The sequence below is a fragment of the Cydia amplana genome, chromosome 8, assembly GCF_948474715.1.
Source record: "Cydia amplana chromosome 8, ilCydAmpl1.1, whole genome shotgun sequence".
Classification (NCBI taxonomy): Eukaryota; Metazoa; Arthropoda; class Insecta; order Lepidoptera; family Tortricidae; genus Cydia; species Cydia amplana.
The window spans coordinates 3,098,099-3,115,262 of NC_086076.1; the positions used below are offsets into that span (position 1 = coordinate 3,098,099).

General features: G+C 34.9%; 1 protein-coding gene and 1 long non-coding RNA gene across 3 annotated transcripts in view; one reads left to right on the plus strand and one right to left on the minus strand.

Annotated features, from left to right (window-relative positions):
• The window catches only part of LOC134649972 (very long chain fatty acid elongase 7-like), a 144,437-nt gene that overhangs the window by 97,749 nt on the left and 29,524 nt on the right, over positions 1 to 17,164 (plus strand). Inside the window, exons 2-3 of one of the 2 annotated variants that reach the window (XM_063504784.1) lie at positions 3,531 to 3,659; positions 14,859 to 15,049. In XM_063504784.1, the coding sequence (XP_063360854.1) occupies positions 3,560 to 3,659; positions 14,859 to 15,049 (291 nt within the window). In that variant the 5' untranslated portion in view covers positions 3,531 to 3,559. The remainder of the gene's footprint in view (positions 1 to 3,530; positions 3,660 to 14,858; positions 15,050 to 17,164) is intronic. The other variant, XM_063504783.1, reaches the window with a different exon arrangement.
• Positions 1 to 17,164, minus strand: part of LOC134649994 (uncharacterized) — a 68,639-nt gene that overhangs the window by 6,313 nt on the left and 45,162 nt on the right. The gene's annotated exons all lie outside the window — the stretch shown is intronic.

The following is a 17,164-nucleotide window of genomic DNA, read 5'->3' on the forward strand; positions in this document are numbered from 1 at the left end:
TCATAAAAACATCACACGAATGTTTTAATAGGTATCTAATTAGTAATTACGTATAGTTCCATACAATCTTACACAGACCTAATAGTCCCACGGTAACAAACAATTAAATGCATTTACCGGGATTGGAACCCAGGACCTCATTACTCCGGGACAGGAAAAATAATAATATTAAAATTTCAATAATCATTTGACGATTCCCGTGCATAATTATCTACGTTTCACTTATGACTCAGAAATGAAGACGTATCGGCAGATCTTGGAAATAATAGTTAACGATAATGATCTTTGTAACTGAGATCAAAAATTACTTGTAATGCGTAATTGTTGTAAAAAACGTAAGGAATTCCCCTTCATATAGGTACACGTGCAGTTTTATTATAATTACCTTTTTTAGTTGTTGACACTTAGCTTAGGTTCAACCGGGTTAAAAACATACGTAAATAAATATATAGGTACCAATCCTTTGACAATTGTCAACCCGAGTAATTATGGTTTTCGTTAACTGTAACTTTATTTTGCTAATTATTTCATTTCTAATTGGGCAATCTAATAATACGAAATCGTTACCTAAACACACAACGGAGTCCTACATTTCAAGAATAAAATAATTCGAAAAATATGGTTATTTCGAAGGTTTTGCACAAAACCGGCTCCGATCCCTGTATCTTTGCATCCAATCCGAAAGATATATAATTATATTTTTTTAATCATACTCGTAATATGTCCCTTCTTCCTTGTCGTATCCTCATGGCTGCGGGACGTGACGACTGTGGACACTTCACCAGTGCTCTCCATGCCGCTCTATCTTGGGCACAGTGCATGCTAGCCTGAGGGGCTACCGTGAAACCCGAAATTCGCAAATTGCGGGGATCTGTCTCTTTTACTCCAATGAAGGCGTAATTAGAATGGAAGAGAAAAATGCCCGCAATTTGCGAACTTCGATTTTCGCGGTTATGGCTCTGCAATGTGACCTTTATCTCAGGCGTTATTCTGTCCGCCCAACGCGTGGCCATACGCCCATCCCTACGCTTACTTGCCATGCGGCCAGTGAGCTTTCCCAAGCTAAATATGCAAATAGGCATAGATATACAGGATGTTTCCTGTAACAGGAGCAATAAATTAAACTGTAGGATGTACTCCTCAAACTGACCAACATTTGTTCAGCAACTTTTGAAAATAACTCATGTTTTGAATTTTATTACATTTTAAAGTTTATTCTAAGAAGCAATGTAAGTATTGCAAATTTTGTTATATTTAAAGCGTGACAAGCAACGTCAAAGTCGTCAAACATACTGATGTCAGCGTACATTGAAGGCAATATTTATTTTGTATGAAAAGAGCAAGTCTAAAGGATTCATAATTTTTTAAAGTTGCTGAACAAATGTTGGTTAGCTTGAGGAGTACAGCCTTTAGTTTAATTTATTGCTCCTGTTACAGGAAACACCCTGTATGTAGCTTAGTTGCTGAGTGATTACATCGCATTAGATACAAGTTCAATATTGTCATATGTGCTTAATTATTACCGATAATATAAGTAGACTTGCATCCGTAACTTTGCGAGTGAACGTACGGAACTACGGATGATGTTACGGTAAATGCTTAAGATGCGTGTAGAAAATTGCGATAATAAATATACTATTTCATCTCAAAATACTTACGTAATAGTTACTGGTATTGAATAAATTTAAAAATGAGAAAAGTAGGGTTAAGTATACAATGGAGTCTCTCTGAATGATCCGATACCATTTGTAGAATAGAATAAAATATTACGGACTCATGATCATTAAAAAAGTGAAAGCCGACGGTAGCGCCACCTGTGCGTCTATTTTGTTAGTGTAAAATGATGCGCAAGTTAAGAATATCTGAGGATATGTCTCAAGATATGGATGATTCTCTAGATGATGCTATTTTGTATAATTTAATTGACTTACTGTCTAGAAGTTGCCCTAGTTTTAATAATCCTGAACTTTTCAGAATTACTCGAATAAACGATACTCTACTTATTAACCACTCAATAAAGGAGCTGTGAATAGCATCTAATTTTTAAAAATATGTATGTAGATAACTCTCTCACCACCACCACCAATTGAAGGTATCTCTGTTTGGCCCTATGGTTGACTGGTAGAGAATGCCATTTGGCATTAAGTCCGCCATTTGTACATTGTTGTATATATTTTGTGCAATAAAATTTAAATAAATAAATAAATCTCACATTGTAAAAATAACAGATTGCATGTTTGTAAGACTATATTTTCCATTATTGAATCAAGAAATTAAAAGAAAACTTAATCCGAAAACAATAACTTTTATTTTATCGTAAATCGTATAAGAATTGAAACCACGAACAGGTTAAGACAAAAGCATTAACGTTTTCTTAAAATCCCATGACCAATTTCAAAACGTATCATATTAAACATAAATAACATAATAACTCATATCCCTACAACGAGTTCATAGTAATTCGTTGTCCTTAATTAATTTTCGAAACCACAATTACAATCGCGTTGTCCGAGGCTACGCGAAGGTCTGAAGACGGGCCCAGAGTTCGGACACAATCTCTTGTGCAGCCGCAACCTTCCCAAGTACAGACACGATTTTACTGTGTACTACACAGAGGATACTACAAGTCTTATTTTATCTTATTTTTAATAGTTGTGTGATCTTAAAGTTTATCAATATATTCTGCTAGTTTGTAAATTTGCCGGGAAGTTTTTTTTTAAATTAAGAAACCGTGAAAAATCACAGTAAAAGTATTAAACTCGGGCAGTTGGAAAACACATGCAACCGCCAAACCGGTCAAGCGACCCGCACAGCCGCTCGCAGCAATATCATCTGTTTACAGCGGTAATAGAATTCAATTCCGCTTGATGCAACAAATGATATTCGTCCTTGTGGTAGCATGGCGTGACGTGTCTCGTGATTGGTCGAGCGGTGGCGGGCTATTCAATTGTGGTTGAGTTCGCGGCGCGCGCGCACTTTCGCGGGAAGCTCAAGTTTTCGCTTTCATTTGGAGAAATGAGACGTGCGCGTGAAATGGGCTTCGTAAAATCAGTGTAAAAATGCTGAATTACGCAGTCGCGAAATATAGGTGCGAAAATGTAATTTTTAACTAAAAGTGTTCTGCGTTACAAAAACTAACCTTTTTATTTATAATTACACCTATTGTGTCAAATATTATTACTATTATGATCGAATGATCTTTAATAATTTTTTAAACAATAAATCGATATTTAAATTACATTTATAACGGCATTATGAAGAACAGTATTAATTAAACTTACATACATCAATATTCTTATTGTCTTCAAAAACAATGGTGTTTTTACATATATCCGAAAAACCCTATCATATAAAAAAAACTTTTGTTTTTGAAAAACAAACTTTTCATTGTAATAACCAATACAAGCAAAAAAGGTAACCTAACTTTTTTCTGTTACAGGTGACGACTTCAGAACGGCAAATTGTTGCCGGCAACAGCAAGACACCTATAGAGACAATTATTGAATTCGTTCGCTTATAGTGCAGTGTAGTGACTAACAAGTGTAGTGAGTTATCGAAAATGTCGGGTTTTGTGAAAATCGCTATCGACGACTACTATTCAGACAGCAATTGGACCACCATTATTGAAAAATACTGGTTGGCGGCCGAAAAAGTGTCAGGTATTTATTTTGAATAATTATTGTTTGTAAAAATTGTAATATTACATACGCCTTATTTGTTTAAATGTCAGCAAAATATTTCATTTTTTGAATGACGTCTCGGTCATTCATTTTCCAAAACACTTTTATTTCATAGTAGGTATGAACCTATCGTATTTAGTCATGTCATGTCATGTCATGGTTTCTAAAAATTACTTATAGGTGCTATTAAATAGGTGCCTAAATTTATTTATCTGTAAGTTTGTGTCTTAGGGACTATAGAATTATTCTCATAACTGGTTGCTTCGAGATTAAGCCACTATGGCCACTATATAAAACAACGTCATTATAGTCTGTCAAGCCGGATATGTCAGTAGCAATGTAAAGCAAACTAAAGTATGGTATCCCTAGGAAACTAACAAAAAGCAGCAATGTACATAGAACAACGATGAAATGTAAACAAAACAGTTCCACAGATAAGATATAAATGACACACGATTTTCGAATAATTCAAACGTAGTGCCGCGATTTTTTAAATTTGCCGCCTTTTTCTACTGACAAGATTTGGTTGACCCAGTATAAATGCAAGGTCAGCATATTTATTTCCAACTACATTTTAAATTTTGTAAAAACAGATTTGCCAATAATTTGCGGACAGCGTAGATGCCTCAGACATCTCGTCTGTGAACGTAGAATAACGTACAATCGGAAAATGTGTCACAAACCAATACGAATGTATTTTTACCCACGGGCATTCGGGTTTTAAAAATCTGTTATCGATCTTATTTTTATGTGATATTACATACTTCCCTACCATATCAAAGTCAAATCGCAGTTCATTTCCGGCAGCGCGCGGCGTAAACCGGGTTACATTTTTGATTCTTGAATATGATGTTAAATTAATTTAACTATTAGATACCTATTCGATGGTTTGAGATTTTAGTGTCATTTGATGTACGATTTGTCAAAACTTTTAGATAGATTTGAGATAGTTTCTATAAAATATGGAATTGAAACTGTACCTAAAATAATAAAATATTATAATATCGGAAAATATTTATATATATTTTTTTTGTGATTTAGCACCGAATAAATCTTTTAAGTCATATTTTGCTTCTTTTTCCTTTTCATAATTATCAGCTATGTTTAAAAAGAGTCTAAAATTTAGTTTGAATATTTATTAATTTTAAAAGCCAACCAATTCTTCAAATTTAAATTTTTCTTTTACACTATTAATTACTATCATAAACGTAAAAATGAAGACTCATTAAAGAAGACCCATTTAAGATTTTTTAATTCAACCAAAAGCAAAATGAAAGTGATTTTAATAAGCAGCCAACATTATAAAAGTGTGTGAACTCAAGTCAACTAGACCGCAACTTTCGTGAACTCAAAATAGCTTAACTCACTGACAGATGGAAGTGGAGGAATGTCAGTTAAGTTAAGCCTTAAGGGACTCCCCCACGCCAATGACCTTCGATCTGAATCCCTTAGTTTTATAATGTGTTTTGTAGCTTATCATATTAACAGCAACGGCTTTAAGCAATATAGTATCCTATATTTACTTCAAAGTTCATAGTTTTCGAGATATTTGGCATCAAAGTTGGACAATTTTAGGCCAAAAAATTGCAAACGCCATTGTCACGCACTATTGTATGAAATTTTCACTAGGGGTTTCGATACCAAAGCACGCTATTTGATTAAAGCATAGAGAAAAAAATACACAGATTGCTCACTCCATACATCAGTTTTAGTACCAAAAAGACTATTAGCATCTAGCATCGAGTAGCGGAACTATCAGTACTGCTACTTGACAATAGATGTAGCACCGACCGGAAAGTCTTATGCTGTTGAGATAAGACTTTCCGGTCGGTGCTACATCTATTGTCAAGTAGCAGTACTGATAGTTCCGCTACTCGATGCTAGATGTAGACACTGAAATTAATAGTCTAACTGATGTATGGAGTGAGCACTCTTTAAAGTGTCAAAAGAGGCTTTTCGTGTTGACTTCAACTCGCGTACACTTCCCAAACATCCGGAACACCATTGTTCCGTACCGTATCTATATACATATTTTAGTACTATACGTCGTTATACTCGTTATGAGAAAAGATATTTAGTATTTCTAACAATTTTTATTGTTTTCTGAAGTCTTTACCCATAGACTTCAGAAAACAATAAAAATTGTTAGAAATACTAAATATCTTTTCTCATAACGAGTATAACGACGTATAGTACTAAAATATGTATATAGATTAACCTTTAGTCATCCTAAAAAAAGGATGCTGAGCCTTACGCCACTTAATCGTAACTCGGTGTGATATTTCCACATGCATCAAACAATCTTAGTATCCTTTTGTAAATTTCAATTATACATAAGTATATTAAAGTATACTTATTATCATTAGTTCTCAAACAATATCTTCAGGTCACTTATTAATTACTCCATGACCTTACCTCAGTTGAATGAATTAAAATAATGAATGAATGGTCACCGCGTGCTAAATTATGACGCCAATGTTAGCAATGTCGACGGACGGCCTTCGGGTTACTTCATTAAAAAATATAGCACGCTATGTACTAACTAAAGTCAGTCTAATCTATAGTAAGACTACTCTAAGTTTGCTGCACCAACTTGGCACTCTTGGTAGGGACAATTTATGATTTCTCGTAAATACTCGTAAAACTTGGCGGACCGTCTTGCGTTGTGGCTTCTAAAGATACAGATTACTGCCGACTGAAATCAAACATCAACATTTATTCAGCAAATATGCCAAAAGGGCACTTTTACACGTCAACATGGAATTTACATACAAGCAAAAATAAAATACATCTAACCGCAAATATCAATTCAATCTAAAGTAATTACATAGGGATATATAAAGTCTCTAAGTGTCGAATTACAAAAACTACATATTATAATAATATTAAAAAATCTATGCAATCCAGCAAAAAGCCTTTACTATCAAGACGATAAAGTGCATGGTGGCGAGTATAGATTCCAAGGTTATTGTCTTACAGAGATTATGAAATCAGAACACCATTAAACATAATTGGTGGGAGGTTTACGAAGCCCACTCTTGTTAGATATTAACGCCGCACTGCCAATGTTGATAGATTGTGTGACTGGGCTAACTTTCAGACCATAACTACTGCTCCAGTTTGAAATGCGCACCAATTCACTGTTAGTTATGGAGATAACAGAGTACAGATCATTTAAGATGAAGAGTAATTTTAAGGTACGGCCTAAAAGTGATTTATTTAAATGAAGATAACATTTGAGTAAACGATTATAATATAAGTATAGAAAATAGAAGTGGAGACAGTAAGCAGCCTTGCGGTACGCAAACCAATATGTTTCACTCGGAAGAACGAGATTTTATCGCTATACGTTGCAACTACCAGTTAAGGGGCCCACTGACTACCAGTCCGCCGGACGGTATCGGCCTGTCAGTTGTTCGGAACTGTCAAATTTTTGTTCTAACTGACAGGCCGATATCGCCCGGCGGACTGGTAATCAGTGGGCCCCTTTAGTTAGACCAATAACTACGAAATCACTCAATAACTGCAGGATATAATAATGCTTGTGTAAAAAAAAAAAAAAAAAATAATAATATTATGCTAAAATAACATAAAATTGCCAGAAGAATGTCAAAATGAACAGTGTCAAAAGCGTTGCTAAAATGCAACAACGCTAGCCACTGTCATATTGCTAACATTCGTAACCCGACAGTGCCTAATCGTAAAATTTGAAAGTGTAATAGGAAACCAGATTTTGTAAGAGTTTTGGTTATTTCTAGTAAAGAAAGATGTGACTTAAGGGGACGGTATATGACGTTTTCGATTTAGAGCTCACTTTGTGCAATCAATTTGTTCAAGAAATGTTTAATAACTGCATTAAATTATACGTAAATTTGTTCACGAAGAAGCCGTGTACCGGCTCTTCACGGCATAATATTTTTTATTTGCTGTAATTCTCTACAAATCGACACTAAAAGTATCCAAAAATCAAAATATGGAGTTCCGTTTGAGCAACACGCATTACAGTTTTGCCTTTAACAGTAATTGAGTTGTTGTGTGATTTTGAAAGCTAGATAACTAAACTAGCAAATTATTATCTACTTATATTTTTACTCACAAATACAACACAGAAATTCAATCCCAAATGTAAACTTTCGTACAATTTCCATACATTGACGACATCACTCAAAATTCTTCTTCGAGTCAGATGGCCGCTGGCCTTGGATCGAAGCAGACGTGTACGTCGTCGTAGCTCGTTTTTGTCATTATTTAGACATTTCATCATATACGCATACGAAAATGTATACCAGTAGATAAATTTTATTTCAAAAAATAGGGTAAATAAATTTATTTAAAATTTGATTTGTTGTTATTTACAGGTCGTAACGATCGAAAACAGCAGTAAACTATCCTAAAACAATACGATTACAATTGAATTTAAATAACTTGTTCCTTCAAAACCCGCTTAAAATGAAAAAAGTTTAAAGACTCGTTTTACTGATTGGGATTGATTTTCATTATGCTGGTATCAATTTTGCGTCATTAAAAAAAAGTATATGACTTCTGTACGTCAATGACATTTGATGTCAATTGTAATCTTGTATTTACGTTAGAGAATATTATATATTCATTTAAATATTACTTACCTATTAATACGAAGCGTAATTCGTTTAATACCTGAAAGTCTTAGTGTCTACACCTACTTTGTTGCCGTTCGTTCCGTCTATATGTGTGCGATTACGTGCTGTTCTCAATAATCAAGAAACAAGCCATAATCTTCAAGAATAAAATAACAGCAAGACCAGCATTTAGTACTAACTAGTTTTTGCGGATTTGGAGACAAGAGATGAAGCTTACAGGCTAATACCGCTGCGGTCTGGTTATTGTTATGTGTATATATCGAGTATTATATAAATTTACTATAAAATAACAATGTTTTATTTCAATGACATTATGTGCGTAGGTATGTATGTTTCGGTGATTATAAGAATTTTGTCCACACAATAATTGTGCAAAGCAGAGACTGCATCATGCTTTCTTTACGGTATAAGCGGTATGGTACCGTTATTATTTATCAATACCGGTTCGTTTTGAAGGTAAAACTATACCGGTTGAAATACAAAGTACGGCACCGGTATAAAATTAGAGCAGGGACAACCATTTTTATAGGTGTACAGTCAGCTGCAGAGAAAAGGTACGACCAGATAGATAATTGTATGCAGGGGTGGTACCTTTTCTCTGCAGCTAGCTGTACCTAAACCATCATTGACCGAGCGTTGGCGAAGGTCTCCGTTTCAGTTTGGGCAAAAATGTTTTCGTATGTCCGAATTCTTCTCCTTTGCATATCACATTTCTCAACTTATTCTCGTGAAAATTCGGTAGTCCGATATAATTATTCGGTTTCTTTTTTTTTGAACAATTTAAAATAGGCAGAAATTGTCATAAAGGACTTAAGCGCCAGTAGGGTCTGTGACACTTAAGACCACTGCGATTATTAGGTACTTACTGGCCCCTATTTCACCACGACCACGGTGACAGGTGCGACAGTTGTCGACATCACTGTTGCTGACGTCACAGGCCTCCATAGGCTACGGTAACCGCTTACCATCGGACGGGCGATGTGCTTGTTTGCCACCAACATTTTAATAAATAAATAAACTCCATTATATTGCCACTAAAAAATTGTTATTTTGCGAAGCTAATGACAATTGTCACAAGAAACACGGCAACTGTATCGAAATTGCGACACAGAACTCATTTCCTGTCAAGACTTACCGAAAATTCTTTGAAAAATCTTGTGACAATTGTCACAAGATTTTTTCGCGAGAGAAATGTCTGTTTTATCCGATATAATAAAGTTTTTTTTTAATAATAGGTACAATGACGGTGGCAAACACGAATACGGCCCGCCCGATGGTAAGCGGTAACTGTATTATTAAATTGTACAACGGGACTTAATCGCGTATCTAAGTTTTAAGATTTACCTCCGACGTTTCGAGGACGGCGTTGTCCCCGTGGTCTCGGAGAAGACTGGCTTAAGTTGACATCAGCATCTTCTAACCGCGCGAGTTTTTCGAACTACCCGCACTTGGTCTTGTTTATCCGCTTGAACGTTTTGCGGTTCCGTTGTACAATTTAATAATGTGTAAAAATCGTGAAAGTTTAATTCAGTGTTAGCGGTAACTGTAGTCCATGGATGCCTATGGCGTCAATAACAGTGATGTTTTTGTCGTACCTGTCACCGTGGTGAAATAGGGGCCAGATTACGCCGCGCCGCGTGGAACGTGAGGTGCATTGGGGTAAATGCATACCATTCACTCAAGGAAAATAATCTCCCTTATAAGATCACTCGTGTGTCTGCCATTTTGTTAAAGCCAATTTTCACCGTAACTACTGGAGTAGTTCAATTGAAATTTAGTACACATATGTCAAGTAAGGAAGTAGTAAGTCGGTGATCCGAAGATGAGTAACGTAAATAAATGAACTTTTAACTTTGCGGCGATTTTTGGTATCATGTGACATATCAGATATAATACATAATTATAAGTAGGTGAGCAAAAATGTACCATAACCTAACTCAGAATTGTATTACATAAATACATATACAAATAATCTTTAATAGAAAAAAACCGACTTCTCTAACTACTAGCCTGGACCCACTTAACGGCGCTTATACTTTATTTGGTAATATGTATACATTTTATGGTAATCATAGTGGTTTGTTTAGTTTAGGTATCATAGTGGTTTTCCGGATCAAGGTCCGAGTACGGGTCCGAGTCCGAGTACGGGTCCGAGTCCGAGTACGGGTCCGAGTCCGGAGTCCGGGGCCCAGTTCAAGTCAAAATCGAAATTCAGAATCACAAAACGTGTACTATGCGTCGTTGAAGAGTTCTGTTCTGATCATCATCAGCAGTTCCGCTTCATCAAATGCCACAGTTTGTAATGTAAATGCTTGATTTTCTGATGAAGATATATAAAATTCTATACGTATGCCTTTAAGATTTGAGGAGTTCCCTCGATTCCTCATGGATCCCATGTTCAGGACTTGAGATTGACATAAATGTGCCTAAAAACCTAACTTGCTTAACAAACATAACGAAAAGGACAAATCGCCAAATGCGAGCTATGCGTCGTTGAAGAGTTCCGTTATGATCATCATCAGCAGTTCCACTGCATCAAATGCGACAGTTTTTAATGAAAATGCTTAATTTTTTGATGAAAATACAAAAATCTCTATATGCATGCCTTTAAGATTTGAGGAGTTCCCTCGATTCCTCATGGATCCCATCATCAGAACTCGAGCTTGACAAAAATGTGGCTTAAAAACTTAACTTGCTTAACAAACATAACGAAGAGGACAAATCGTCAAACGTGTACTATGCGTCGTTGAAGAGTTCCGTTCTGATCATCATCAGCAGTTCCACTTCATCAAATGTCACTTTTTTAAATGTATATGCTTGATTTGTTGATAAAAACACAAAAATCACTATATGTATGCCTTTAAGATTTGAGGAGTTCCCTCGATTCCTCATGGATCCCATCATCAGAACTGGGTTTTGACAAAAACGGGACCAATCTGTATGCATATACATACAATAAAAAAAAAAATTTTGAAAATCGGTCCAGTAATGACGGAGATATGGAGTAAAAAAAAATAAAAAAAACAAAAAAAATAAAAAAAAATAAAAAATAAAAAAAAAACAACCGAATTGATAACCTCCTTTTAGATTTGGAAGTCGGTTAAAAATAGTTCAACGCCAAAAGATTAATGGAAGACCTATGTCCTATAATAGGTGAGTTGGTCTTAAACAAAAAATATGCAATAAAAATGTGTAACTGTGGAACCCATAGTGAATCCTACTCGTACATGATCGGTTTTTATATTATGTACCTTTAAGATATTTTCTACTTTATACTTTATAAGTGTACCTACGTACATAATATTTACTTATAAGCAGTTGTCACGTAAAATATTTGTAGATTTTTTTGGAAGTATGTGTCACATCATCATCATCTTCCTCGCGTTGTCCCGGCATTTTGACACGGCTCATGGGAGCCTGGGGTCCGCTTGGCAATTAATCCCATAAATTGGCGTGGGCACTAATTTTTATGAAAGCGACTGCCATCTGACCTTCCAACCCCCTATGGGTAAACTAGGCTCTTATTGGGATTAGTCCGGTTTTCTCACGATGTTTTCCTTCACCGAAAAGCGACTGGTAAATATCAAATGATATTTCGTACATAAGTTCCGAAAAACTCATTGGTACGAGCCGGAATTGCAATTCGCACGCTCTTACCGCTAGGCCTCCAGCGATTTTTTTGAAGTATGTATAGCACAAAAAAAATATTTAGAAATGTAACATTTAAGGTAGGTAATTAAAATACGGCATAAACATTATTGGAGAAGACTTGGAGGAAGTGTCATAGGGATCTACATTCGATGCGTGGAAAACAAGTTCTTTTGTAATTATAATCCATCGGCAATCACGCGAGCGCATAAAACGAAAATCATTTTTTTTTCACTCCCTAAAACTCCCTTAACCTAATAACAGTAAAACAAAAAATAAAATATAGAGGGTTACCAACCAGCCAAAGAATTATAAGTAGATATATGCACTTATCCCAACGCACCTCACGTTCTACTCTGCACGGGGTTCATTGCCGCTCCTACCGCCGTAAGTAACTATCAACACCTACATTATCAAGGCTACGATCGAAGATAATCGCTTCAGCACTGAAATAATACCGGTGGAATACCGGTATAATATTTTTTATTTTAATTGTATTAATTTAATAGTGAAACAAAAGGCGAATATACCACATAAAAGTAAATCGGTAAAGATATTAGGGGTACATTAGCCAACACTGTTTCCAAATTTTATTTTGTCCGCCTTAATTAAATTTTGCACCCTGCCGGAACTTTATTTATTTAAATTCTTATTTAATTGATTTTGAGCCTTATGAAAAGTCGTATAGAGTAGTAAATAAAATTTTACATCTGACTTAATGACATCTGGTTTTATTCGGTTTAACTTTAGAAAACGCGTATCTCGACAAAGCCATAATGTAGAAAATTGTCAACAACCAAATGAATTATTAGAATTTAAATACGTCACGTGTGACATGAACAGACAAGGAAAGCAAGATTAAATGTATTGTTTCTCTTTCTTCTTTCAATGGAACGCTTTTCCTAAAAGGAGGCCACTAAACTCAAAACGCTATCTTAAAAAAAAACTTGATGGGTCAGTGACCTGTCCCAGTAAAGTGAGGTAGTGTGCGTGAAGTGCGCTTGTGTGTGAAATGGGGTAAATTGACAGAATCTGAAAATTTACCCACCTCTACCGTCACCTTAAGATACAAAAGGAACAGTGTAAATGAGACGGAATTCTAATACGGTAGAAGGATTAGATTTCATAGGGGAATAATATCAGCATCCTTCCAGACTAAAGAAAATTTACTGGAAGAATATTGTGTGGGAACAGGACTGAGGTTTACATTTAAGTATATTGATATGTAAATATTTTTAAATAATTTAGAGAAAGCCTCTTAGGAATTCCATATGTACAATCCTGATTGTCTACTTTTCAAAATGTGATAAAAAAATCGTTAATGATGACTTTGAAGTATTGTAATTATTTAATTTGGAAATTATAATGTCGTAGTTTGGTTTGTTTTCTTTAATAACTTCTAATTCCAATATTTACTTTTAGATGTTACATTTCTTAACACTGATTTGACGTGTACTGACACAGTGTCTGTGTCCGATCTTAAGAAATGTAATACATAGATTAACAAATAAGTCCAAAAGTTGTCACTTAAATAAATTTGCTCGTGAAAGAGACTTTCGTATGCGCGAAATGATCATTTAAACAAAGAGAATCTGTAGTTATAATGATGAATTTTTTGCTTTCAATGCTACCTTATTGTACCTACAAGAAGATTGACTGTGTTGATAGCTTATCAGGCAACACATGGTTTCTCGCCATAGACACTAAATGTGTTTTTATCGACCACTTATCGATAAACCTTATTTTGCCCTATTATGATAATGCCACAGAAATCTGTCTCACTCAACTAGAAAGGTAAAATTCTACATAACCACCGTTATATCAAACCGCTAGTTGCGAATAATAAAACATATAAACCTCACAATTTCACTGATCTTTTTACGCAGTATTACGTAAACGTAAAGCGGGCAGATACGTTACGTCCGTGACTTTCACGTCTAGCCATGGTTGGTTTGTGAGATAGCTTTATGATGCTTTATCGATAGATAATTTATTGAATTACTAACTACCGATACTGCATATGTAAGAAATTCAACTGACACTCATTCCCCTAATTTTATTGATGAACGTGCGTTCGCGTTATGTCTAATTTTTATGGGATATTGAATAGCGCGCCAAGCGGGACGTTTTGGAAACTCAAAATATAAATGAGACTTAACGCAAACGCATACGTTACGTCACGCTACCTATCGAATGTAATTTACACTTTTAGTTCTTAAGTTTTATATGTACCTTTATATTATATATTGAAATAAAAATCAATTTACACTAGGGGTACAGGAAAGATGTAACGTTAGGTTAATTAGTATTAGAACTACTGATGTGCCTAAGGAAACTTTCCAAAATTGCGAAATGTTTCGGAAATTAAATTTAACGTAGAAATAATTCGGAAAATTTCTTACATTTTTGTAAGAGAATTGAAACTTTCCAATTTCAAATTTAAATTTCCCATATTTCCTAGTGAAAGTTTCATGAACCGAGAATTTTATGGAAACTTTCCGCAACTTGCACATCTGTAATTACAACTATGAGAAATCTTTGCTTCAGTATATTTTGTGTAATTAAAAGGTAATTACTTAGTACCCGTGGTCAGTAACGTACCCGCATTTAATCCCGATTGCGAACTGGTACGGCTTTGTGCCCTAAAAAAATCCAAAATTATAGTCCCATCCGGCAGAAACCATGAACATTAGTATCTAAGGACCAAAAAATGGAAGTGGTTGGTTTTCTTGTAATTTCAACCGTTAACGAAGATTTGTTTCCTCTTTAATTTTTACTGTACCCGAAAAACCTTAATGCATGCCAAGTGTTATACGTGCTGCCAATTAGGACCATACTTTATACATATTAAGAACTCAAACCTCAATCCATCATTACCTTTTTTGTTTTTTTATAAAGCCTTCTCTTCCAGATCCTCGGGTCCAAGGATGGTTCCTCTTCGACACGCCCCTCCCCACGCTGGCCATGGTCATAGCGTACCTGGCTGTCGTCATGGTCATAGGCCCGCTATGGATGGAGAACAAAAAGCCCTTTAAGTTGAAGAATACCTTGGTGGCGTATAATGCGTTCCAAGTTTTACTGTCATCTTACATGTTTTATGAGGTGAGTTTTTTGGTAATTTTAAAGACCTGTGTAAAATCAGAGGGGCTACCGCAAAAACCGAATTTTCCAAATTGCGGGCATTTTTCTCTGTCACTTTAATTACGCCTTCATTGGAGTAAAAGAGAAAGATCCCCGCAATTAGCGAAATTCGGTTTTCGCGGTAGCCCCTCAGGACATACAGCAGTAGCGGTTTATACAATAAGATTTGCGTAATTTTCATGCAATTGCGACATTTTCTTTGAGCTTCTGGTTAAATGTAAAGTTATGTTACTCCGCTAGTGCTGTACAAATTTATGTTGGTTACAATTTTATCGTCACTTTTACTTGTTTGAAAGTATGTAATAGTAACGATGACAGACGATACACGCGATACTATTTTAGGCCGCGAAGTGCCCAAAGGGATGAACGAATATATATATCAACTCTAAAGAACGAATCTTACGGAACTGAGCACTTTGCTAAGTTACAAGCCTCTGCTAACCAATTCGTAGTATTTAAAAACGTTCAACGCCATTTTTATCTCCTTAGGTATACAAACTATAAGTAGACAAGGATTTCTGTAAAACAGAGTAGATTGTACAACGAGAGCATTCAATACGATAAGCAATCTTGACAGTATTTACTGCGTTTTCATCAATTTAGGCTTAAAGAGAATAAATCGCATAATTTAGATTGATAATTCCAATTGTAATATTAAATGATAGCCTGATTTCGTTAGTGTCAATGACTGTAGGTTTTTGTATCTTATAATGGATTTTTATTTTTTATAAGAACTCATCATTACTTTTGTAAGTTCTTAAGTGTAAAAGTGATAAATGACAAAATATTTAAACAAAGATTATTTATGTACTTAGTTATGTTTTTTCTAACTCTTGTAATGCTCGTTTCGTTACCTAAACAACAAGTTTCTATTTTTTTATTTTAAACAATAGCTATATCTTTTGCATCCAATAATACATTAACTTAAAGTCAGCAGTTACTAAAATAAAACCCCCACAATTGCATTAAGATGAAAGTGGAGGACCCGCGCAAAATCGCCTTTTCATACAAACGCAGTCCTCATTTATTAAGATTATTGAAAATATTTTGACGCAATTTATTATATCAACCACAGCTATGCCCCTACGTACACTTCGTTGGCCAATAATGCATATTGGATATGATCACGTAAATTGTCTATACATTTTTACCCTTCGATCTCCGATTCCCCTTTATCCATAAACCATGGTCATATTAGCTATATCTGCATACAAGTTTTTGCTAAACAAATGTCAGTTCACAACCGACAATATTTACGGCCACTAAACCACTTAGTTTGGTTTAGAGGTTAGCAGTGCCGTGTCATGAACGTGTCTCTAACCACAGCGGTGTCAAGGATGCCAGTCTTCTCAGCCGCATCCATGAGATGCAACTTGAACTAGAAATCACTAGAAATGCGAAATGCTGCACATTAAGGTCATATCTGTGAGACAAAATAAATTAAAAACTTAAAAGGATTCCGGTTCGTTACAGCCAAATTATCATAATAACGTGTTCCTAAAATATCAGAATGTCAGAACAGATTATTCTCATAATGTCTAAAGCTCTAAATGACTTACGCCTACTTCTTAAATTACCGTATACTTAATATGACTATAATTCATTTAGATTCTATCGCGTTTTGATACATTTTGAATTCTACCATTTCCCAAAATATCTAAAACTTGACTTGATTAAGTTTTGATGAATTTTCAATTATACCATTTCCCAAAATGTCTAAAACTCAAATTAACTAGATACAAAAACGTCACATTGTCAAAATATTTAAAACTCAGTATCTATGGAAAATATTTAAAATTATGTTGAAGTTTACAGTTTTTAAGCAATAAGTAATTAAATTAATTGTCAACGTCATCCCAATTTTCGTCTTGTTACTATTTTTATTCTGTACATTAAATACGTAACACTAAAAATACTGCGTGGTTAAAATAATTTTAGGTATTATGAGACAGTGTCATTTTGCTGTTTGGGCCTGTCAACAAAAGGCTTTTTTGAATTTTGGTAATTACTTATGAAACTAATGCATTTTCACTTTCAGTCTTGATAATAATTCGGTATTTGAACTTATTGTTCATT